The following is a 26,695-nucleotide window of genomic DNA, read 5'->3' on the forward strand; positions in this document are numbered from 1 at the left end:
CGCAGGGCCAACATCCAACAGGCTGGCCCCTACAGAAACTTCAGTCAGACCAAAGTTTTGGATGGCTCGCCCTTTCATTTCTGAAGTGTGCTAGGCTTTTAATGGGTTGTTATATTCATTCAGGGTTGTGTCGCATGCAGAGCAGCATTTCTTCCTTCTCCAGACAAGGCTCCAGGATGGTTTGAGCCCCCCTGCTACGCCACACTTGTTCGTGCCAGAAAAAGGCAAAAGCGATGGGTGCATTGTCCCTGTGACATCGATGGTCAACACATGAAACGCTTTTGTGTCCGAGTCTGGTCTGCCTTCTTCTCCAGCCTGACTCTTGATCAGTCCCTTCCTTCCTTCAGCCGGAGGATGTGGGAGACTGGCTGCAGTCCCATGGTGGCCAGCCTCGTCTTCATCCTGTATCCCCTTTAATCCCGGTGTGCCACTGAGCCTACTGTTTCATTTTGTGCTGCCTCTTTAAGCCATCCATCCATGGAACTGTCCTCCTCCCGTCTTCTTGTGTGCCTGGCAGCGATGACACCCACGACTTCTGTCTGGTCTGGTTCAAAGCTTCAGCCTGGAAGTCCCATAGAGGGAGGGAAGTGTCGGGGGCTTGATGTCTGTGGAGACAAACTGTTGGAGGGATTCTAATGAGACCAGTGGGAACAAAGGGGGATGCTAGCGTTGCCTGCTATAGAGGAGGGGACAAAACAAGGTGTATAACAGAATGAGAAGTCGTCATATCAGAGAAAATGAAAGTGGAGGGAAGGAAGGACTGGGAAGATAGATGGATGGTTGGATGGATGGACAGAGGAATCCATGCAGAGCCTCAAGAGGCTTCAGGCAAGAACAGACAGGATTTGGGAAAACAAAACCCCACTGTGATTGAGATGAGTGGTGAAAAAACAATCAGCCAAAGACTGAGGCTGTAAGTAAATAGCATCATAGGCATCAGCACGCCTTTGTTCTCCCCTTACCTGGGACCCAACTGGATGCATACCTGAGAGAAGAAGAGCTAGTGTCTACTACCCTGTGGCAAGCAGCAGGATATATCTCTACTCACAATACCAATAGAGAGAGTGATGAAGATGTGTCTAGCGACTTCTACATGGTTACGTTACACTACGATTCTGTTGTCAGAAATGTCTGAACATGCAAACTTCTCTCAGGGAAACGATATGTTTCCCAATCAGATAATTATGTATCTTTTAACCCTGATCATTACAAAGATAAGTATTGTTATAGTGTCATATATATTACTATGTGACATGACAGTACTGTACACTGAGTATACCAAACATTAGGAACACCTTCCTAATACAAATATTGTTATAGTGTTGTAGGTGAGAATATAGCACTTGATTACTATGTGACATGACATTACTGTACACTGAAAATACCAAACATTAAGAACACCTTCCTAATATTGAGTTGTAGGTAGTTTGCCCCTAGTGATGCGTTGGGCAGACCGTACCACCCTCTGGAGAGCCCTGTGGTTGCAAGCAGTGCAGTTGCCGTACCAGGCGGTGATAGAGCCCGACAGGATGCTCTCAATTGTGCATCTGTAAAAGTTTGTCAGGGTTTTAGGTGCCAAGCCAAATTTCTTCAGCCTCCTGAGGTTGAGGAGGCACTGTTGCGCCTTCTTTACCACACTGTCTGTTTGTGGTGGACTATTTTAGTTTGTCAGTGATGTGTATGCCAAGGAACATGAAGCTTTCCACCTTCGCCACTGCGGTCCCTTTGATATGGATATGGGGGTGCTCCCTCTGCTGTTTCCTGAAGTCCACGATCAGATCCTTTGTTTTGTTGACATTGAGTGGAAGGTTATTTTCCTGGCACCACACTCCCAGGGACCTCACCTCCTCCCTGTAGGCTGTCTCATCATTGTTGGTAATCAGGCCTACTACTTGATGATTGAGTTGGAGGCGTGCGTGGCCACATAGTCATGGGTGAACAGGGAGTACAGGAGAGAGGCTGAGCATGCACCCTTGAGGAGGCCCTGTGTTGAGGATGAGCAAAGTGGAGGAGTTGTTTAATACCGTCAGGAAGTCCAGGACCCAGTTGCACAGGGCGTGGTTCAGACCCAGGGCCCCAAGCTTAATGACAAGCTTGGAGGGTACTATGGTGTTGAATGCCTTAGTAGCTAGCCGCGTTGTTAGCAATGTGTTATCCTCAAAGTGGGCGAAAAAGGTGTTTAGCTTATCTGGAAGCAAGACGTTGGTGTCTGCTTCGTGGCTGGTTTTCCCTGTGTAGTCCGTGATTGTCTGTAGACCCTGCCACATATGTCTCATGTCTGAAACGTTGAATTGCGACTCCACTTTGTCTCTGTTCTGACGTTTTGCCAGTTTGATTGCCTTACTGAGGGAATAACTACACTGTTTTGTATTCAATTCCCAGTCACCTTGCCGTGGTTAAATGCAGTGGTTCACGCTTACAGTTTTGTGCGAATGCTGCCATCTATCCACGATTTCTGGTTTGGGTAGGTTTTAATAGTCACAGTGGGTACAACATTTCCTATACRTTTCCTGAAAAACTCAGACACCGTATCCGTGTATTCATCAGTATTATTCTCAGAGAATACCCGGAACATATCCCAGTCCGCATGATCAAAACAATCTTGAAGCATGGATTCTGATTGGTCAGACCAGCTTTGAATAGTCCGTTGAATAGCACTGGTACTTCCTGGAAGGACCGTAATGGAGTCGTCCGAAGAGAGGGTAGGGGAGGACCTTGTAGGCATTTCGAAAAGCTGAGTAACAGTGGTCCAATGTTTTCTCAGAGCAAGTGCTCCAGTCAATGTGTAGAACTTCGGTATTGTTTTCCTCAGATTAGCTTTGTTGAAATACCTGGCTACAATAAATGCGGCCTCAGGATGTTTGGTTTCCAGTTTGGATAGAGTCCAGTGTAACTCTTTGAGGGCCGTTGTGGTATCGGCTTGAGGGGGAATATAAACGGCTGTAACTATAACCAAAGAGAATTGTCTTGAGAGGTAATACGGACGGAATTTGATTGTGAGGAATTCAAGGTCGGGTGAACAAAAGGACTTGAGTTTCTGTATGTTATCACAATCACACCATGAGAAGATAATCATGAAAAATACACCCCGCCCTTCTTCTTCCCGGAGAGATCTTATTCCTGTCTACGCGATGAAATGAGCACCAAACTGGCTGTACGGACTCAGAGAGTATATCCAGAGAGAGCCATGTTTCCGTGAAACAGAGCATGTTACAATCCCTGATGTCTCTATGGAAGGAAATCCTCACCCTGAGCTCGTCAACTTTATTATCCAGAGAATGAACATCTGTGAATAATATACTCGGAAGCGGTGGGTGGTGTGCGTGCCTCCTGAGTCGGACTAGGAGTCCACTCTAAATACCTCTTCTGGTGGTGTTTTGGATCAGCCGGTGGTGTTTTGCCGGTGTTGGATCAGCCTCTGGAATCAGTTCAATTGTCCTGGGGGGTACCAACAAAGGACTTAATTCAGGAAAGTTGTATTCAAATCAAATCAAACTTTATTTCCCACATGCGCCAAGTACAACAAGTGTGGACTTTACCGTGAAATGCTTGCTTACTTACATGCCCTTAACCAACAGTGCCATTCAAGAAGAAGAAAATATTCACCAAGTAGGCTAAAATAAAATAAAATAATAAAGAATAACAATAACGAGGCAATATACAGAGGGCACCAGTACTGAGTCAGTGTGCAGGGGTACGGGCTAGTTGAGGTAATCGTTACATGTAGGTGGGGGCGATGTGACTATGCATAGGTAACAAACAAACAGCGAGTAGCAGCAGTGTACAAGGGGGGGTTAGTCAATGTAAATTGTCCAGTGGTGATTTTTATGCATTTTTCAGCAGTCTAATGGCTTGGGGGTAGAAGCTGTTGAGGAGCCTTTTGGTGCTCAAAAGGATCCTCAACAGGTACCGCTTGCTGTGCGGTAGCAGAGAAAACACTCTATAACTTGGGTGACTGGAGTCTGACAATTTTATGGGCTTTCCTCTGACACCGTCTATTTTGTAGGTTCTTGATGGCAGGAAGCTTGGCCACAGTGATGTACTGGGCTGTTCGCACTACYCTCTGTAGCACCAGTCAGATGCCGAGCAGTTGCCATACCAGATGCAACCGGTCAGGATGCTCTCGATGGTGCAGCTGTAGAACCTTTTGAGGATCTGGGGACCCATGCCAAATCTTTACAGTCTCCTGAGGGGGAAAAGTTTTTGTCGTGCCCTCTTCACGACTGTCTTAGTATGTTTGGACAGTGATAGTTCGTTGGTGATGTGGACACCAAGGACTTGAAACTCTCGACCCGCTCCACTACAGCGCCGTCGATTTAATGGGGGCCTGTTCGGCCCGCCTTTTCCTGTAGTCCACGATCAGCTCCTTTGTCTTGCTCACATTGAAGGAGAGGTTGTTGTCCTGGCACCACACTGCCAGTTCTCTGACATCCCGTATTCCTGGTCATAATGCTGGTAATGGGGGTGGCAGGTAGCCTAGTGGTTAGAGTGTTGGACTAGTAACTGAAAGGTTGCAAGATCAAATCCCCGAGCTGACGACATAAAAATCTGTCGTTCTGCCACTGAGCACTGTTCCTAGGCCTTCATTGAAAATAAGAATTTATTCTTAACTGACTTGCCTATTTAAATAAAGGTAAAATAAAAATGCTGGTGAGTTACCGCCGCTCTGATATCCAAAAGGTCTTTCTGGTTGTATGTAATAACAACAACTAAAAATTCTGGCCTAATAATGTAAGTAATAACACACACAAAATAAATCCTGCAAAGTTGCTTAGGAGCTAGAAGCACAGTTGCCCTATCTTTCGGCGCCATTTTCTTCATGTGTGGGTTTATATGTTAATACTTTGACTGAATCATGTTGTTTTGTTGATCTGTGTCTTTTTCCACTATTTATGTGCATTTTACCTGCAGTGTGCTGTAATCCCAAGGCCAAGAGATTATGGTTTTGATCTGGGAGTGAATTAATTAAGCTCTCACCACATTTGCAATCGATAAACAGCAAAGCTATCGGCAGGATTTCTACCTCCATCCACCTCCTATTGTCAAAACGTCCTCCCAAGCTCTGAGCTCAAGCTGACTGTAGGCAGTCAGAAGAAAATGACCATTCTTGGCATGTCTGTATCGACTTACACTAAGCAAGAGGACTGGAGGGATCAGGAGCAACAATGCAGGGTTCTTCAGAATCAGAGATGGATTTATGTCATGATTGTCAATAATCTGTTCTCCTGCTCCCTCAGTCAGAGTCTGCAGTCAGTGAAGCCCAATTTGTATTTCTGTTTTTGTAACTGTCAGATAGATGGACGTGTGTCCATGTCTTCAGCAGACCAGTCAATGAGGCATTGATTAAGAGAGCCAGGCCTTATTCTGAGATGCCTAAGTGATGGATGGGCCTCATCTTAAACAGGAATAGAATATCAAATAAAATGCAAAGCAATTAAAATACAATGCATTATCTGAAACTTTGGTTATAGCACAATCTACGATATGGAATAAACTCTTTGATTCAAAGAATTATCCTCATTTGTTAATGAATGCCGCGTGGCATGAACACTGGCTGTGAGTAGCAGAGACACACAACACTTAACGATTCGCTATTATTCTCTTTCATTATCAGCCAGGTATTGAAATGCTGTCAATTAACTACATTTTCACAAATTAATGGCCTCTACTTTATAGGATTTATGTGGACTGATACTGTATGTGAAATTAATGTCAAATTAAATTCATAATATAAAAATATGACCAAACAGTGCTCAAAATTGCCTTCTAAAGGCCGTCCCTGGCAGACAAAGTGAGACGATTTACTAAGTCATGTTTGTTCAGGTTTTGTTAAGAATGTGTTTTTGTGTGTTTGCTTTTATGTGGAGTTTATCAAGTCACAGCAAGGACTGAAATAACAATTAAGCCAATTGGTACGGCACCAGCTCAAAGCCTTGGCTTGTTAGTTCAACACTGGGTTAGCAGGAAACACTCCAACTCTCATTATTTTAGTCCTTTGTTTATAATGGGGCAGTTTTGTGTTTGTGAAAAATTAGCTAATAATTTGTTAGGCAGCTGTTATCTCCAGCACTATTGTATCAGTTGTGTTTGTGTGGCTGGTAGTGCTGGCTGGACTCTCAGAGATTAATCAGACCAACACACAGTCCACAGTGTGGCCTCAGGTTCTCTACTGGGACTCACTGCATTTTACAGATACCATACTTTCTCTATCACTTAGAAACCATTACACACAGGCTTAATTTAGTCCTTAGATTGATGAACAGGAGTGATGCTCATTGTCTAGTATTGTTGTGTCATTATCATAGATCAATATTATTCGTTGTTGGCCACAATCTGTGTAGTGCTCATTTGTAGACTCATTGGCAAGAGAGATGCAATTTGTTGATGTTATTTCAATGGACCTGCAGTAGCACCTCAGCCATGTGTCTTCCATTATATTCTCCCATGGGCATAGTGATTTGATAAGATCTTAACATGTCACCCCTATCCATCCATCCCCTCCTCCCTGTTCGCAGTAAGGGCCTGAATGTAGATTATAGCTACTGTACAATGAGCAGCAGTCGATTGGGAAGAACCCGGGCTTCCATGTGATGGAATGGGCTTTAAATGATATAACCTGATGGATTAAGTCCCTCTATTCCTCTTATCGCCCTCAGCTGTGCACATTAGAGTAAGTGCCTTGATCATCCATGTGCGAACCCACTGGGGAAGGTGAAATACGGCGGGCATATTCCTAGCAACACATGAAACTCCATTTCACGGCCGGCTAACCTGATTGAAAGTAATAGGGGGGCTGGGACGTGATGAAGTGACATACCCAATAACTTTCATTACGTGTCTGTAACCTTGTCCCATCCCGCTAATTAATTTTCCTCTGGCAGTCATATGCCGTCGGTGTGATGTGCTGCCTCGGTGTGGTGCCTGGGAATAAACAAATAGTTTTGGTCGTAGCTGTCTTGGTGGGGTTTTATTGGTGGGACGATTTAGGACCAATATCTGTTTGCTTTGGAGAAGGGGATTTGTCTATGGTCTCTGCCTCCTCACCCTTACATAAAACCTGTCCCTCCTCCTGATGACTAGTGGTGGCTCTGTCCCAGTTCACTGTGATAGCCTAGCCATAAAACCAGCTCCTCCTCAATGTCTTAGTTTCCCCCAGGATGTAAATACTGTACGCTATAACTTTTTAATCAATGGTCTTGTTTTCTTTAAGATACTGTGTGTTTGGGCATCCAAGTTTCAATGAAAGAATTGGATGAATGAATAATACATCACAAGAAAATATCCTACGATAACCTAACAGAAAGTAATGTTTTTTCTGCCAGCACTAGGCTTTATGGCCATGTTAAGATTTCCACTGGTAACTCCAGTACCACAGAATAGGAAGGTTGTGCTCCATTGCGCTGTTGAATCTTACCTCGACTGCTTGGAGTATATTATAGCTTTATTGTATTTGCCATGTTATTGTAGCTTTTTCTGCCAAACCACAATTCAATTGGAGACCGTTACTCTCTTTCCACAGCCCAACTCTCTCCAGCCTGGTGATCCATGAAAACACAGACATGGAGGACAGGATATGAGCACCACCTAGTGTCGGCTTCCCAGAGAGGACAGATTCTCTGCTCAAACAGGATTAGTGTTGGTAAATACAATTCTGCCAAACAGATTTATTCACAATAGACACTAAACAAACGGCTTGTTGCAAATCCCCTGGCAGCTCACCAGCTCCTCAGAGGTCAGAGAGCTGTATGTCTGACGCAGTGACACCATTTCAAAGGCCCCGGGAGGGTCTGTTTGTGATGAAAGTCTGACAGACATTCTTGATAGCAACAGTAAGACGAATGCATGTCTCCATGTTATTTGGCTCTTTCAGTTTGGGTTGCTTCTTAAAGTGGAAATCTACTGTTGCTGCATCCATTTTTGGTACTTGCCTCATGAGCTAGAGTGACTTCAGAAAGTATTCATACCCCTTGACTTATTCCACATCTTTTAGCGGGACAATAACATGAAACACAAGGCCAAATCTACACCGGAGTGGCTTACCAAGAAGACAGTGAATGTTCCTGAGTGGCCGAGTTACAGTTTTGACCTAAATCTATTTGAAAATCTATGCCAAGACCTAGGTGTGGAAAGCCCAGAAAGACTCACAGCTGTAATTGCTGCCAAAAGTGTTTCTACAAAGTATTGCCTCAAGGGTGTGAATACTTATGTAAATTTGATATTTCTGTATCTCATGTTCAATAAATGTACAAACATTTCTAAAAACATATTTTCACTTTGTATTGTGTGTAGATCGGTGAGACATAAAATATATTTAATCAATTTTGAATTCAGGCAGTAACACAATAAAATGTTGTTGTGTTACGGCCTGATTATTTAAATTATTGTCGTAGATTTTCAAACATTTCTAAAAACCTGTTTTCGCTTTGTCATTATGGGGTGTTGTATGTAGATTGATGAGCAAAACATTTAATTTAATCAATTTTAGAAGAAGGCTGTGAAGTAACAAAATGTGGAAAAAGTCAAGGGGTCTGAATACTTTATGTGTGAGATGTTAAAGAAAGCAGTATTCCATTAAATTCCATCATTGTTGCTTTTGGTTCTTTGATAAAATTACCCCAAGAATATTACCAGATCAGGAATGCCTCAGGGGTGTGAATAATGATGTCATTATGCTTATTACAGGACTAATATATTATTTTTTCTTATTGGAAAGATAACTGTCATTAACAAAGGTTTATGGTTCCTATAATGTATGTCTGTCATCATTGACAAAGTCAGAGTGAGGAAGGACTGTTTTCTCCCCCTTCTCGGCAAACACTCCTTTCCTCCTCCTTTTATCTATTGTGTTTTCATGTTAACGCAAAAAAATATCCTCCTTTGTCACATACTGTAGAATATCTTTGAATGAGAGTATTCCCTTAATGACAGCATTGCCTTTATGGAGCTGTGGCTCCCCTGTTTCCTCTCCTCCACTGATATCAGATTATATTGTGAATGAGTTCATTGCCTCTCTCTGCGAGTGCCCTCTCTACCCCTTCCCGGGCAGTGTCTAAACTACAGACAGCAGAGGAAAGAACAGACACATCCACTATGGGGCTTTTTTTGGCTTTTGGTTTCTGTGTGCCTCTGAGACAGTTGCTAAAACACACTGGTGAAAAATAAATGTCCTAGATTTGGAGGGAAGGGGGCTGAAAAAGACTGAGCCAGAATAAAGTGTATGTTTGACAATAGCATTCTGCTTCTCACAGCAGATGGAGATCCAGCCATGATATAGACTCATAAATCCCTTCTCTCCTCTACCCTGGTCCCAGACTAAGTGCCCAGCATCACCAAGGGTAGTGGGCCTCTGTCTGTCAGTGAGCTGTGCCCCTCTCTCCCTTTAATAATCAGGCTTTAATTAGGTAGGGGAGTCAGTGTGCCTCTTCATCACGCTCAGCCCCATGGTCCCGGCCAGATCACTGGGCTTTGTCTGCTATGAGGCCCCTGCCATGGGGGAGGGAGGACGGATGGGGGGGCAGAGGGGCTGGGGGGCGAGGTCTCGGCTATTTCAAGGCTACCATGCTTTCATGCTGTCCGGGGCCCGTAAACATATGGTCATCTTTGCGTAAGCCTGTCCACAATATGAATGGCTATCATGGATCTATCGAAGAGAGTGGCCTGAAACACAGAAACAGGTGCAAGCTAGGGGAATGCAAAGAGCTGAAGCTAATTATTATGGCTTCAAGGGGATTTCAGGACCCTGGACAGCTCCTTTTAGAGCCGTTGGTGATGAATGACAATACAGTAGGTCATTTTAGAAGTCACTGATATCTATTGGTTACACTAAACATGTCATTGGCAGTTGGGGATGATTGAAATGGGGTTTTAAGGTCTTTACCTTACTTATAACGGTCCAGTGGGGTAGGCAAGATCAACATGAAGCTGTTACTTATGCAGCTATTGTCTACGTTGGTGGTTGATTAGTGATCATTGTAATTCAGGCCATATTCTTTCTTTCTCTCTCTCTCTCTCTTTCTTATTATTTCTATCCTTCCTCTCCATCTCACTGGCTGATATTTAGTCTCAGAGGAACAATAAATGTAAGCACGCTCCAGGCTAGAGGGAAGGTCAACAGTGGCGTGTCCAGAACATTTTGAATGGGGTGGCCAAGGTGGGGCACAGATCAAGTTTAGGGGGGCCATAAGATTTATGATTTTCGATGCAAGGTGGATTTGTCTATATAATTATGATGGTTCAATGCTTGAAATGCTTCAGCTTAGGTGTGATACATTTCCCTGTTCAAATAAATCATAAATCAATTCCAAAAGTATTGTTACAGTGTTCGCATTCAAGGTCAGGATTTTAGATAAGGGTATTAGCATACAAGCAGTAAATTAATGTGCCATCCAGACTGCAAATTGCACTGTGACATTTGGGGCTGGGGAGTAACAAYATGTAATTTAACTGTAAACATTTATTATTACCTTTTAATGTGTCAGGAACACAACCAGTCATGATGTTTTCATCTGATTGTCAAACAAATCACTTCAAAAAGCAGGTTACCTGCACACTGGGGTAGCCAATCAGATTTCAAGGGGGGCAGTGTACACCTCCTGCACACGCACTGAAGGTCAGAGAGAGCCAGCAGTGGATCATGCACCAACTGCTGCTTTGTTCACATTTCCCATTCAGGTGTTGGAAGCTGACCCTTGTCATTTCTCCGTCTCAAAGGTCAAATCCTTTCAGAGGGAAAGCCGCATAATAACACATAAGAATCCATAATAGTCTCATTCGGAGAGATGAACATAGACCCTATTGGAGTTTTATTGTATTACTAGCCAGGAGAAAAGTCTAACAAAGGACGGCGGGGAAACTGATGAGACGAGATCGTGTGACAAACGTTGAGTGTGAGAGGCCAGCGATACAAAGACACCCCATGTCAAAAGCGAGCTCATTATTCTGCCTTGGTCTGTGAACATTGTAGGAAAGGCAGAGGACTGGAGACTGAAGTCAAAGCTCCCAGTGTAAATGCCTGTAAATCAGCTGCATGTTTGTCGCTTCAAAGGGGACGTGAGTGTTTTACATTTCACATCCGAGGAGATCTTTGGATGGTTGGTGTCGGAGGCTTTTGTCTCCTCTTTATTATTGTGCGGGTTGGCTGAGCCTCGGCGGCGTGCTGGAGGTGGACTGGGTGTTAGCGGGCTGCCTGCTGGATGCCTGCTTCTCTGAACGCTGTGCTAAATGAATCAACTAGACGTACTATCAGGGTGCCTAATGAGACAGAGGGGAAGTGAGGTTGGGGCTTGTGAAGAGGAGCACATTCAAAGGCCTGGCACACAACAGCCACCTGGAGCTCACCTAGGAGATCACAGCTGACATGGGCTATGGACAGGCCACTGCATGCTGCTGGAGAGGCGGAGGTGAGGAATCATTGTAGAATCAGAACAGAACAGCCTTGTCAGAAGTGTTAGTACCAGGCATTAGTTTTAATACCAGCATCTACAGCAGTGGCAGTCATCACCATAATCAACATCTAAATCATTGTCAGTATCACTATCAGTAACTACTAAAGGAGTGGCACATTTAAATTGTTCACAACAAAAGTCTAAACTGATTATAAGAAAAATCTATGTCAATTGATTTATKTGTATATACGTAAGTAGCACAAACATTATTTGTGGAGCTTTATTTTGTGTTTGCCTAGTGAGCCCACACAACATGTAAAGCAGGCAGACCAAGCCTGATGTCAGCGATCCAGCGACCCACACAAAGGAAGTGTCACATAAAGTGTTCCTAAAATAAGAGAAACTAAACTAATTATGCTCTGTTGTTGTTTATATGCCGTTTGTGCCTCCATGTTTTATTCATCAGGACGCTAGGCTGCTATGCCATTTATTTTTTCCCTCTGTTAAATCTCATTTCAAACGGGACCGTTGAGCCATGGAACCGCATTCCGAATCCCAATGAATGTGTTTCTCCACGGTGAAGGAAAAAAAATCTTTGTGAGAGTGAAGCTTCGGCATGGCAAATAGATTGAGAGGGCTTTCTAAATGTTACCTGACAATCACTGCCACATAGCAAGCCAGCCCAGCTGAGGCCGTGGGCCAAAAAAAACAGAAAGAGATGACTTGTTTTGGTACCAAGACACCCGGTTCAGATTGTCAGCTCTGACCCTTTTGCATCCAGAGCACTAATTGCTCAAAACACTTTGATGTTTGTTGTTATTCTGAGCAGGATGCTCAACCATCTTGACAGGACAACCTTTAAAACAAGTTGAATCCCCAATTACAGAGAAATACAGGAAAGACAGAGTATTAATTGGCGAAGTCAATCTTCTATAGACACTGGATGGCTTCCCTCTGGTCCTCAAATTATCTAATAGGCTGTGATTAATTATCGAGTGATGCAAACAATGCTCAAATACTACCTGTAGGATCTCTCCCAGTGGAGAGATCCTGTCATATTTCCTGCAGACTGTGATATGTGTATGGTATGCACCAACTTCCCTCTGGGAATGATCAGAGTCGCTAGGGAATGTCTACCTGTTCGAGCAGCACCACATCAACACCCACCATAAGCTATAGTAAAGGTTACACATGAATGCTGGTAGTGTACATTCTGACAATAAAAACTAAGGAAAAAGGCAATGTGAGGCATTTATCCTACAGGTCTACAGATGAGAAGGTCAAACACACTATATGCATGCTGACAATCAACCAAACACACTCTCTCCAGGGCTCAGAGCTCATATGAAACCTTTCTAGTTTCCTCCACTGGGTTTTCATTAAGCATTTCTGAGCAGCCATCTGGCTGACTTTTAGTGGAAGGATCTGCTCTGAGCCCAACACCTGATACGCTGCTGCTGGGATGAGAGAGAGAGAGAGAGAGATGCTCTCCCTCCCTTGTCTCCTTTCACTCAGTAGGAGAGGATGTACTGAGAATAAGAAGTAAAGCAGAGAGCAGTGGGGCTTTAGAGTACATGTGCCCCAGGGAGGATAGTGTAAAGCGCCCATTGTCTTCTTTCCATCACGAGCTACTTCTGGGGTAAACCTAGCCAAGCATTTTCTCTCTGCAAATCCCACTTTGAAGACGGGCAAAGCAAAGCCTCTATTGTGGGCGTTGAGTGGAGTTGTACCTCAGCACAATAAATCCCCCACTCAATGCTGTGGGTGTGTACCAGGCTTTGGTCTACACATTATCCATTTTCTCTTTTCCATTTGGCATGACAAACCGACGGGTTAGATGCATAATGACAGTTTCACCTTGGATACGCCTGCCTACTTTGTCTGAGGTGATTGGCAAGGCTCTGTGACCAATATAATTTAAGGCTTTACTTAGCATTCCTTCATTCCCAGCAGAAATGCGTGCACAAGGGGACAGGGTAAAACTAAAGTGCACCTTTCTCGCCACAGGATCCAAAGGGAAAATAACAAGCTTGATTCAACCTAAATTATCATCATGATGATAACCTCTAATTGTTTCCCTGCAGGTGTACTCTGCTGGAGAGCGGAGGGGAGGAGAAGTTCATCGTGGGAGGCATTGGAGTGGTAGAATGGAGTATTAGAAGGGGTCCTGACTCCTGAAACATAAAGCATAGAGAAGGATTTCATCTGATCAGAGAGAGCACTTAATTAAGCCTGGGGCAATGTGGTAATGGTCTTTACACCAGAACTGTCATCTAGCGGTCTACTCTCTTCACTCATACCCCTCTGATCACTTAGAGAAGCACAATCAGGTCCACACACACACACAAGACACACTAACACACACAAGACACACTAACACACCATCTGAACCCATCTCTTGGGAGATTTGGAAAAATAAAATGTTGCGCTATGAGCAACAAGCCTTGAGAAAAGAGTGGGGTGATGCAAAGTAACCACACACCTGCTTATGAAATGGCTTTTGTTATTTAATGGCTTGCCAATGTATACCAAATTATACCACCGTTATTGAACTTGTACTTAGTTGTGTCTGCTTAAATTAATTAGGAGGAATTAACAAAAACCATTCAAAGTGTCGTTTACTATTGCCAGGATCCATGAATTTAACAAAAACCATTCAAAGTGTCGTTTACTATTGCCAGGATCCATGAATTAGTCTATCTGAGTGTTTTTTCAAACACACTCAGCGATGCTAATTGGAACATAAAAGGTTTAATCAAAATAGCTTTCTTGGAACACATGAAATGTAGATTTTTCTCAATGTTCGCTTGTGTACTCCCCTCCAAGCAGATAAAAAACATGGTGACCTAATTGCAACAGTCGTAAAGGGCCGTATTTATATGAATGTGTAGTTCTCCTAGCTGCCTAAGGACTATGAATATTGTGCTGCAAAATTGACTGTTTCTTTGTATCTCAAAGTTCTCATTAAAGATCTTCACATTGCCTATTTTCTCTGTTTCTTGTCTCTTGAACAAATAAGATGGTCGCAGAACATACCCCAGGCTGTCCCCCCCCCCCCCAACCCGTTGGCTTTGTGATTTTGCTCGTACGAAATGATAATGATGTAATTTATCAAAGCAAGCCAAACTAAGAGGAACACAGCTGGTTCTACTATAGTAGTTATTCATGAACTAATTTAATGACACCAGAAAGATTCCCCCCCAGCTGTGGTAACTCTGGTCCCTGAAATCGTTACATTCCATTTTCCCCAGACCTCTTTACTTCCAATTTACAAATCAAACAATGACTGGTTTTCAGCTTCCTTTTTTCTGATGTCCCAATCTCTCATTTCATATCATCACTTTAGAGCTGTAAGCCTTTGTCAATGTGTCTGTTTTTTACACTGTGCTGTATATTTGTGGTGACGACTTGTTGATGATCATTATCCCACCCCCCTCTTCCCTTATTTCCTCCCCCCTCCCTCCCAATTCCACACCCACAGGTCTTAATGTCAGAGCTTGATGGCTTCCAAAATGATTTATGGTCGGTTGTCAATTCAACCATTGGAGGAAAGAGGGAACCCGTCGCCCATATTGCCCTGAAAATTCTTCGGCGTGATAAAATATTAATGTGTGTACTCTTCTCAGAGCCTCGCTGTGAGGGGTTTAAAGGTGGCTGTGCACATGTAGACAAACGGGCACACTCCACATTGTCAGAGGACCAAGGCCCACTTCTAAACTATGAGTTAGCATACAAAGCCAAAAACCACACACACACACACACACACACACACACACACACACACACCACACACACACACACACACACACACACACACACACACACACACACACACACACACACACACACACACACACACAGTGTTCTGTTCTGCTGGCCTCAAGGGCATCCATATTGAGTCTGGTTGTCTTCTCCCCCATAACCCTTGGAGATCAAACAATCTCCTTCTGTCTGTTGACAGGCCAGCATGGCTGGGTACCATCTGATTCTCACACCAACACCAGGCAGAGAAACAAGGCTACCAGATTTTTCATACAAACAGTAGCTGGTAGAAATTATCAGTAACTGGGTGAAGATGCACAAAAGCCATATCAGTATGGTATTGAATGTGGCCTTTGGACTCCAGGATGCTGTTCTACTTAAGCCATAATGCATGAGGGGGGGTGGTATATGAGGGGGGGCTGTTCTTTTGCATGACGAAACATGGAGTGCCTGGATACAGCCCTTAGCCGTGGTATATTGGCCATATACTGTACCACCAACCCCCGAGGTGCCTTATTGCTATTATAATCTGGTTACCAACGTAATTAGAACAGTAGAACTAAATGTTTTGTCATACCCGTGGTATACAGTCTGATATACCACGGCTGTCAGCCAATCAGCATTCAGTGCTCGAACTACCCAGTTTATAATGTACAGTTTATCTGAAGGTGTTATACCGGTTATTGTATTAGGACGTGCTGTACAAATTGAGACAGACAGGCTTTGTCAATGGCTGTAATACAATATTGGTTGAATACAAATTGCATGGCTTGTGGTTGGAAAATATCTCCATCTGTGAGAGATGATGTAAATGCAATTTTCACCTTATACACCAAATACAGGTTCTACAAATCATAGTGCTTCCTCTATGGAATAAAATACATGAGCTCAGGTGCTCCATGGGGACTAAAAAAATGAAATAACAGAAGAAAGCAGAGCATACAATGAGTTTTCAAAACATTAGGAACAGTTGCACCCCTTTTGACCTCAGAACAGCCTCAATTCGTCGGGGCATGGACTCCACAAGGTGTCGAAAGAGTTCCACGGGGATGCTGGCCCATGTTTACTCCAATGCTTCCCATGGTTGGGTCAAGTTGGCTGGGTGTCTGTCACGATCGTGTGGAGGATTGACGGACCAAAACGCAGCATTTGGAAAATAAGCCATCTTCTTTTATTATTGAAGAAGGCAAAAATGAAACAAAACACACTTTCAAACTAACCAAAACAAAAACCGATCGTGAAGCTAATAAACATCGTGCACATACACAGGCTACAAACGTTCTGACATAGACAATTACCCACACCAAACGAAAGCCTATGGCTACCTTAAATATGGCTCCCAATCAGAGACAACAGAAATCAGCTGTCTCTAATTGGGAACCCATTCAGGCAACCATAGACTTTCCTAGACAACTACACCCAACATAGACACAGCTAGACACATACACTCAACACAAAACCATACACTACACCCAACACCCCCTTTACCATATAACCACCCAAAACTGACAAAACACAAACATTCCCCATGTCACACCCTGACCTAACTAAAATAATAAAGAAAACAAAGAATACTAAGGCCAGGGCGTGACAGTGTCCTTTGGCTGGTGGACCATTATTGATACACACGGGAAACCGTTGAGCATGAAAAACCCAGCAGCTTTGCAGTTCTTGACACACTAAAACTGGTGCGCTTGGCACCTACTACTATAGGGGTACCAGGTAGCCAAGCCGTTAAGAGAGTTGGGTCAGTAACTGAGTGGTTGCTGGTTTGACTCCCCAAGCTGACTAGTTGAAAAATCTAGCAATGTGCCCTTGAGCAAGGCTCTTAACCCTAATTGCTCCCGTAATTCACTTTAGATGAGTGTCTTCTAAATTACTAAAATGTTAAATACCACTTCAGTCTTTTGTCTTACCCATTCACCCTCTGAATGGCACACATACACAATCCATGTCTCAATTGTCTCCAGGCTTAAAAATCATTCTTTAAATTGTCTTCTCCCTTTCAACTACACTGATTAAAGTGGATTTAACAATTGACATCAATAAGGGATCATAGCTTTCACCTGAATTCACCTGGCCAGTCTGTTATGGAAAGAGCAGGTGCTCCTAATGTTTTGTACACTCAGTGTTTACCAAGTATGTCATTCACATTCGTTTCTCCTTTTAAATGAAACATTTGCATTTGCTGTTTATGACTTGACCCCCATAATTGTTTTAATTCTCTAGTCACTGGATTCATTGTTTAGAGTTAGAGAGCTATATAGTTTGATAAATAGAGTTGCAACTGGGAGGATATTGAATAATTGCCCAGAGAATTTGTCAACCTGTTTACCTTACACTTATCAAGGTAAATCATATTTTTCCAACAGTACAAACATACAGAATACAAACATTTCTCATACAGTACAATCAAGCTACGGAAAATAGAGAAAATACAGAAAAGCATCTCCGTTTGTCTTCATAGTGATGAATGCAAGGAGTAATTCACGCAATTCTGGAAGTGGCAATTAAGTGTGGGGAAAAGCTGAGCAACACTAAAACATTAAACTGTTAGTTTTTTCGCACCGAAATAAATAACTAATTAAATATGTTTGGTTTCGTTTTTTACTATTACAAGGCCTTGTTGTCTTCTTCATTTGATTTCCCAAGTACTAACTCTTTGGGTGTGTGGGTGAGTATGTGTAATTTGTTTTCTTATACTCCAACACAAGATATATATATATATTACTGGAGAGAATGAAGAAGAACAGAAGATAAGAGAACCTGAAACCCAAGCCTCTGACACACTGACAGGGTGGGCAGGTGATGTGGGCAGCAGGTGTCTTAAAGAAGAAGCGTGAATAGACAACACCTTGGTGACGTCTGTCAATGTATTGTTACAGTCTTCTGCATCTTCAGTTTCCTCTCTGAACCATCTCTCATTGGCTGAATGTGCGACCAGCTGCTGATTACACGAGACACCCTGCCCACTCCTTGACCCCTCTGGAAAGATTTCACCAAATAAACGTGGGAAACTTGAACTTCATGCATGTCGTATGCATGAAGACTGCAAATACAACACCTTCCCGTCACTTATCATAGAGAAGCTGTAAGATTTTTTTATTCATAAACTGCTGGTTTACAGACTGTTACTATAAAGATTCATGGTACTTTGGGGGGAAAGTTAAGCTGCTATACTGTAGATGTACAATATACAATGCCTTTAGAAAGTATTCACACCCCTAGACTTTTTCTACATTTAGTTTTTTTACAGCCTGAATTCAAAATGCATTAAATGTAGATGTATTTTTTTCACTGGCCTACACACAATACCCCATAATGTCAAAGTGGAATTATGTTTTTCAAAATTTTGTCAATAAGTATTCAATCCCTTTGTTATGGCAAGACTAAATACGTTCAGGAGTAAAAATGTGCTTAACAAGGCACATAATAAGTTGCTTGCACTCTTTGTGCAGTAATAGTGTTTAACAAGATTTTTTATGACTACCTCATCTCTGCACCTCAGTCGAACAGTGAATTTCAAACACTGATTCAACCACAAACACCACTGAGGTTTTCCAATGCCACGGAAAGAAGGGCACCTACTGGTAGATCAAAAAATGAACAGATATTGAATATCCCTTTGAGCATTGTGAAGTTATTAATTACACTTTGGATGGTGTATCAATAAACCAAGTCACTACAAAGATACAGGCATCCTTCCTAACTCAGTTGCCAGAGAGGAAGGAAACAGCTCAGAGAGTTCAATGTTATTTTTCATGTTTTTTTCACCTTTATTTAACTAGGCAAGCCAGTTACGAACACATTCTTACTTACGATGATGACCTACACCAGCCAAACCCTAACCCAGGTGATGCTGGGCCAATTGTGCACCACCATATGGGACTCCCATTCACAGCCAGATGTGATATAGCCTGGAATTGAACCAGGACTTGTAATGACACTTCTAGCACTGAGATGCAGTGCCTTAGAACGCTGCGCCACTCGGGAGAAATTGGGTTACAGAGTTTAATGGCTGTGATAGGAGAAAACTAAGGATGGATCAACAACATTGTAGTTACTCCACAATACTAACCTACATTGCCTTGCAAAACTATTCATCCCCCTGGGTGTTTTTCCTATTTTGTTGCATTACAACCTATAATTTAAATGGATTTGTATTTGGGTTTCATGTAATGGACATACACAAAATAGTCCAAATTTGTGAAGTGAAATGTAAAAAATTGCTTATCTCAACAAAAACATTTTTTTTAACTGAAAAGTGGTGCGTGCATGCATACGTATTCACCCCTTTTGCTATGAAGCCCCTAAATAAGATCTGGTGCAACCAATTACCTTCAGAAGACAAATAATTTGTTAAATAAAGTCTGTCTGTGTGCAATCTAAGTGTCACATGATCTCAGTATATATACACCTGTTCTGAAAGGCCCCAGAGTCTGCAACACCACTAAGCAAGGGGCACCACCAAGCAAACGACACCATGAAGACCAAGGAGCTCTCCAAACAGGTCAGGGACAAAGTTGCGGAGAAGTACAGATCAGGGTTGAGTTATAAAAAAATATCCGAAACTTTGAACATCCCACGGAGCACCATTAAATCCATTATTAAAAAGTTGAAAGAATATGGCACCACAACAAACCTGCCAAGAGAGAGCTGCCCACCAAAACTCACGGACCAGGCAAGGAGGGCATTAATCAGAGAGGCAACAAAGAGACCAAAGATAACCCTGAAGGAGCTGCAAAGCTCCACAGTGGAGATTTGAGTATCTGTCCATAGGACCACTTTAAGTCATACCCTAAACAGAGCTGGGCTTTACGGAAGAGTGGCCAGAAAAAAAGCCATTGCATAAAGACAAAAATAAGCAAACACGTTTGGTGTTCGCCAACAGGCATGTGGGAGATTCCCTAAACATATGGAAGAAGGTGCTCTGGTCAGATGAGACTAAAATGTAGCTTTTTGTCCATTAAGGAAAATGCTATGTCTGGCACAACACCTCTCATCACCCTGAGAATACCATCCCCACAGTGAAGCATGGTGGTGGCAGCATCATGCTGTGGGGATGTTTTTCATCGGCAGGGACTAGGAAACTAGTCAGAATTGAAGGAATGATGGATGGCGCTAAATACAGGGAAATTCTTGAGGGAAACCTGTTTCAGTCTTCCAGAGATTTGAGACTGGGACAGAGGTTCACCTTCCAGTAGGACAATGACCCTAATCATACTGATAAAGCAACACTTGAGTGGTTTAAGAGGAAACATTTAAATGTTTTGGAATGGCCTATTCAAAGCACAGACCTCAATCCAATTGAGAATCTGTGGTATAACTTAAAGATTGCTGTACACCAGCAGGAACCAATCCAACTTGAAAGAGCTGGAGCAGTTTTTCCTTGAAGAATAGGCAAAAATCCCAGTGGCTAGATGTGTCAAGCTTATAGAGACATACCCCAAGAGACTTGCACCTGTAATTTGCTGCAAAAGGTGGCTCTACAAAGTATTGACTTTGGGGAGGTGAATAGTTATGCACGCTCAAGTTTTCTGTTTTTTGTCTTATTTTTTTGTTTGTTTCACAATAAAAAATATTTTGCATCTTCAAAGTGGTAGGCATGTTGTGTAAATCAAATGATACAAAACTCCCAAAAATCTATTTTAATTCCAGGTTGTAAGGCAACAAAATAGGAAAAATGCCAAGGGGGTGAATACTTTCACAAGCCACTGTAATTGACAGAGTGAAAAGAACAAAGCCTGTACAGAATACAAATATTCCAAAACATGCATCCTGTTTGCTACAAGGCACTAAAGTAATATTGCAAAAAACTGTGGCAAAGCAGTTAACTTTTTGTCTTTAATGCAAAGTGTGTGTTTAGGTTCAATCCAATACTGTAAACTGGTTCAGTCTGCTTTCTACCAGACACTTGGAGATTCATTCACCTTTAGCAGGACACCTTTAGAAGGACAAACCTGAAACACAAGGCCAAATCTACACTGGGGTTGCATAACGAGAAGACAGTATAAGTTCCTAAGTGGCCGTGTTACAGTTTTGACCTAAATCTGCTTGAAAGTCTATGGAAAAGACTTGAAAATTGTTGTCTAACAATGATCAACAACCAAATTGAAAGAGCTTGAATCATTTTGAAAATAATAGTGGGCAAATGTTGCACAATCCAGGTGTGGAAAGCTCTTAGAGATTTACCCACTTCGACATTACAGAGAATCTTGTGTAGATCGCTGACAAAAATGACATTTAAATCCATTTTAATCCCACTTTCTCACACAAAAAAAAATAATAAAGTCAAGGGGTGTGCATACTGTACTTTCTGAAGGCACTATACATGCATAGTACTTCAAATGGAAGGCTACAAGCTGATCATGAAGTTGAAAATGATTTTCTATAGATATTAAGCCTCTAAAAAACAAATTAACAATTATTGTTTTTAAAGCAGAACGCATTCAAAATACACTGCCAACATCCCAAATACATAATCTATATAGCTAAAAACAATAATGCAATGTAAAAACAAGTTGACACTGAGGTAACAGAAAGTGTGCTTTCTCAATTTACCAAATTTGTCTCACCGTTATTTCAGAGAACATCGAGACAACTATATTCCTGTAATGTTTTTGTAAAAAAAATCTTAAATTACAGTTTAATTTGAGGCAAATTCAGACATGATTTTTAATCATTTGACAGCCCTAGTAATTCATAAAGAAATTATATTAATAACACAATTTTGGTCTACATTTTGAATAGCTTTATTTTTTGTACCCTGTCATTTTTTTGGTGAAGCAGTTAATTTCATAAAACAAATTCTCTTAAAAATCCCAAAATGTTTACAGCCTCTTTCTCTCTCACTCTTTCTAAGATCAGAGAAATTGGTTCCACTGAAATGTTCATGATGCCAACTAAGGGGCTTTCATTTTCCAATCGACGGACAGGACACATCACTTATAATTCTCAGATTGGATTAACACATTTAATGGTGTGGGTTTGGGGGACCGTAATATGTAGGACACTCGGTAATCAGAGACAAAATTGCAATATGCCGGATTTAATGAAGTACTACGCCCACCTACCCTGGCTTTATTTCAAAGGGGATTAGTTTTATGAAGAATTATCCACGCTCTAAATGTGTGCTGCCTATGACAACCAAACAGAGAGTTATTACTGTCAGATGGGCAGCCCTGGCTGCTGGGGGAGACTGACTGGTTCTCACCAGGGTTTCTTCACCAGAATAGAAAAAATATATTTCCAGGTTTAGAGTTTTCAGACACCATCTCCTTTACCACAGTATCTAGTACACAGTAAATTGATGTATTATGATGTATCCTCAGGTATATAGGAGAATTTTGAAGGAATCTCTTAACAACGGTCAACAGTGAACAAATACACCAGGCAAAGTCTCTAAAACTGGTAAGGTCCTCTCTCATCTGAATACAATCCATAGTGATCAGAGTATGTTGGACGGGTAAGAACATATCCCCTTACCAAAAACCTACGTAAGACCCCTTCATCCTTTTGCCTCATTTATGGCCTGTTGAATCCATATAAAGGTCCTTGGTACCGTACAAGATGCTAGTAGGAAGACCACTGTCCTGACAGAATGAACATGATGCAAGGTACTTTATACCCCCTTCAGAGAGAATGTACGATATGATCAATCATTTTATGATCAATTTAATCAAATCAAATCAAATTTTATTTGTCACATACACATGGTTAGCAGATGTTAATGCGAGTGTAGCGAAATGCTTGTGCTTCTAGTTCCGACCGTGCAGTAATATAAAACAAAATACTGCATAGTTTCCCAGGAACGCAAAGCGAGGCGGCCATCTCTGTCGGCGCCGGAAGTACAATACTGGAATACTGGAACGATATTGGATGCATCCTTTGCTATCTGTAGGTCTATTGTTGGTAGTGCAATTAGAGAGAATAACTATAGACATTGCTGGCTAATTGTATAGCTATATTGGTTCTGGGTACTCCTTATGTGTGTGTGTGTGTGTGTGTGTGTGTGTGTGTGTGTGTGTGTGTGTGTGTGTGTGTGTGTGTGTGTGTGTGTGTGTGTGTGTGTGTGTGTGTGTGTGTGTGTGTGTGTGTGTGTGTGTGTGTGTGTGTGTGTGTGTCTACTCAGTCATGCAGAGTGTTGTGTGGGCAGTGCTACTCTGGCCCTGTCTGGTGTCCTTGGGTGTCCCTCTGGAGTGTAAGGACGAGCAGGGCAGCATCATACTTTGTGCCTCCATCTCCAAGGAGAAACTACTGGACCGGGTAATCCAACATGCCGAGCTCATCTACCGTGTCTCTGAGGAGTCCTGCACTCTGTTTGTGAGTACCACACAACTCCTACGTACTTCCGACATTTCCAACGTACCTCCTCTAAGAGTACCCACTGAAGAAATGTGTTCATTCATATCTGTGTGCAGCTGGAGAGCTTAGTGTTTCACAGTATAAAATACCGTTCCAAAGTTTGTGGTCACTTAGAAATGTCTATGTTTTTGAAAGAAAATCTATTTTTTTGTCTATTAAAATAACATAAAATTGATCAGAAATACAGTGTAGACATTGTTAATGTTGTAAATGACTATTGTTGCTGGAAACGGCTGATTTTTAAAGGAATATCTAAATAGGCGTACAGAGGCCCATTTTCAGCATCCATCAATCCTGTGATCCAATGGCACGTTGTGCTAGCTAATCCACGTTTATCATTTTAAAAGGCAAATTGATCATTAGAAAACCCTTTTGCAATTATGTTAGCACAGCTGAAAATGGTTGAGCTGATTAAAGAAGCAATAAAACTGGCTTTCTTTAGACTATTTGAGTATCTGGAACATTAGCTTTTGTGGGTTCGATTACAGGCACAAAATGGCCAGAAACAAAGAACTTTCTTCTGAAACTTGTCAGTCTATTCTTGTTCTGAGAAAGGAAGGCTATTCCATGCGAGAAATTGCCAAGACACTGAAGATCTCATACAACGCTGTGTACTACTCTCTTCAAAGGACAGCGCAAACTGGCTCTAACCACAATAGAAAGAGGAGTGGGAGGCTCCGGTGCACAACTGAGCAAGAGGACAAGTACATTAGAGTGCCTAGTTTGAGAAACAGATGCCTTACAAGTCCTCAACTGGCAGCTTCATTAAATAGTACCCGCAAAACTACAGTCTCAACGTCAACAGTGAAGAGGCGACTCCGGGATGCTGGCCTTAGAGAGATTTATTTGCAAATTATGGTGGAAATAAGTATTTGGTCACCTACAAACAAGCAAGATTTCTGGCTCTCACAGACCTGTAACTTCTTCTTTAAGAGGCCTCTGTCCTCACTCGTTACCTGTATTATGGCACCTGTTTGAACTTGTTATCAGTATAAAAGACACCTGTCCACAACCTCAAACAGTCACACTCCAAACTCCACTATGGCCAAGACCAAACAGCTGTCAAAGGACACCAGAAACAAAATTGTAGACCTGCACCAGGCTGGGAAGACTGAATCTGCAATAGGTAAGCAGCTTGGTTTGAAGAAATCAACTGTGGGAGCAATTATTAGGAAATGGAAGACATACAAGACCACTGATAATCTCCCTCGATCTGGGCTCCACGCAAGATCTCACCCCGTGGGTCAAAATGATCACAAGAACGGTGAGAAAAAATCCCAGAACCACACGGGGGACCTAGTGAATGACCTGCAGAGAGCTGGGACCAAAGTAACAAAGCCTACCATCAGTAACACACTACGCCGCCAGGGACTCAAATCCTGCAGTGCCAGACGTGTCCCCTGCTTAAGCCAGTACATGTCCAGGCCCGTCTGAAGTTTGCTATAGAGCATTTGGATGATTCAGAAGAAGATTGGGAGAATGTCATATGGTCAGATGAAACCAAAATATAACTTTTTGGTAAAAACTCAACTCGTCGTGTTTGAAGGACAAAGAATGCTGAGTTGCATCCAAAGAACACCATACCTACTGTGAAGCATGGGGTGAAACATCATGCTTTGGGGCTGTTTTTCTGCAAAGGGACCAGGACGACTGATCCGTGTAAAGGAAAGAATGAATGGGGCCATCTATCGTGAGATTTTGAGTGAAAACCTCCTTCCATCAGCAAGGCATTGAAGATGAAACGTGGCTGGGTCTTTCAGCATGACAATGATCCCAAACACACCGCCCGGCAACGAAGGAGTGGCTTCGTAAGAAGCATTTCAAGGTCCTGGAGTGGCCTAGCCAGTCTCCAGATCTCAACCCCATAGAAAATCTTTGGAGGAGTTGAAAGTCCGTGTTGCCCAGCAACAGCCACAAACATCACTGCTCTAGAGGAGATCTGCATGGAGGAATGGGCCAAAATACCAGCAACAGTGTGTGAAAACCTTGTGAAGACTTACAGAAAACGTTTGACCTCTGTCATTGCCAACAAAGGGTATATAACAAAGTATTGAGATAAACTTTTGTTATTGACCAAAATACTTATTTTCCACCATAATTTGCAAATAAATTCATTAAAAATCCTACAATTGTGATTTTCTGGATTTTTTTTCTAATTTTGTCTGTCATAGTTGAATGTACCTATGATGAAATTACAGGCCTCTCTCATTTTTAAGTGGGAGAACTTGCACAATTGGTGACTGACTAAATACTTTTTTGCTCCACTGTATGTTAGCAAAGCTGAAAAATGTTGTGCTTATTAAAGAAGCAATAAAGCTGGCCTTCTTTAGACTAGTTGAGTATCTGGACATCAGCATTTCTGGGTTCGATTACAGGCTCAAAATGGCCAGAAACAAAGACTTTCTTCTGAAACTTGTCAGTCTATTCTTGTTCTGAGAAATGAAGGCTATTCCATGCGAAGAATTGCCAAAGAAACTGAAGATCTCGTACAACGCTGTGTACTACTTCCTTCTCAAAACAGCGCAAACTGGCTCTAATCAGAATAGAAGAGTGGGAGGCCCCGGTGCACAACTAAGCAAGAGGACACGCACATTAGAGTGTCTAGTTTGAGAAACAGATGCCTTACAAGTCCTCAACTGGCAGCTTCATTAATAGTACCCACAAAACACCAGTCTCAACGACAACAGTGAAGAGGCAACTCCGAGATGCTGGCCTTCTAGGCAGAGTTGCGAAGAAAAAGTCATATCTCAGACTGGCGAATAAAAAGAAAGATTAAGATGGGGAAAATAATTACATAAATAATAATAATAATAATAATAATAATGGTGTAGCAAGGACATTTTCAAGACTTCTCAAGAATAATAAGGCCTAACTTATGTTTAATCGGCCAAAACAATACACCACAGAAGATAGCACTACAGAGACAGAAGACTCACTCATACGTTAAGTGAACATAACTATAAAGTGACACATTGTTTCTATGCACCGCCAATGCTGTTTTGTGATTGGGATACAACACACAGGCAGATGTGTGTGTGTGTGTGTATGTGTATGTGTATGTGTATGTGTTGTGTGTGTGTGTGTGTGTGTGTGTGTGTGTGTGTGTGTGTGTGTGTGTGTGTGTGTGTGTGTGTGGAGTTCACAATCATACACACAAATGGAAGGAAGACATGTCAATTGGCAGA

The 26,695-nt window shown here is 42.2% G+C and overlaps 1 protein-coding gene across 2 annotated transcripts in view; it reads left to right on the plus strand.

The window, feature by feature from the left end:
* Positions 1–22,727: 22,727 nt before the first annotated feature.
* Positions 22,728–26,695, plus strand: part of LOC111982708 (somatolactin) — a 15,606-nt gene continuing 11,638 nt past the window's right edge. The window contains exons 1-2 of one of the 2 annotated variants that reach the window (XM_070434198.1): positions 22,728–22,762; positions 23,278–23,468. In XM_070434198.1, the coding sequence (XP_070290299.1) occupies positions 22,747–22,762; positions 23,278–23,468 (207 nt within the window). In that variant the 5' untranslated portion in view covers positions 22,728–22,746. Of the gene's footprint in view, positions 22,763–23,272; positions 23,469–26,695 lie in introns of those variants that run through there. The other variant, XM_024014316.2, reaches the window with a different exon arrangement.

This window comes from Salvelinus sp. IW2-2015, linkage group LG22, assembly GCF_002910315.2.
Source record: "Salvelinus sp. IW2-2015 linkage group LG22, ASM291031v2, whole genome shotgun sequence".
In the NCBI taxonomy this organism is placed as follows: Eukaryota; Metazoa; Chordata; class Actinopteri; order Salmoniformes; family Salmonidae; genus Salvelinus; species Salvelinus sp. IW2-2015.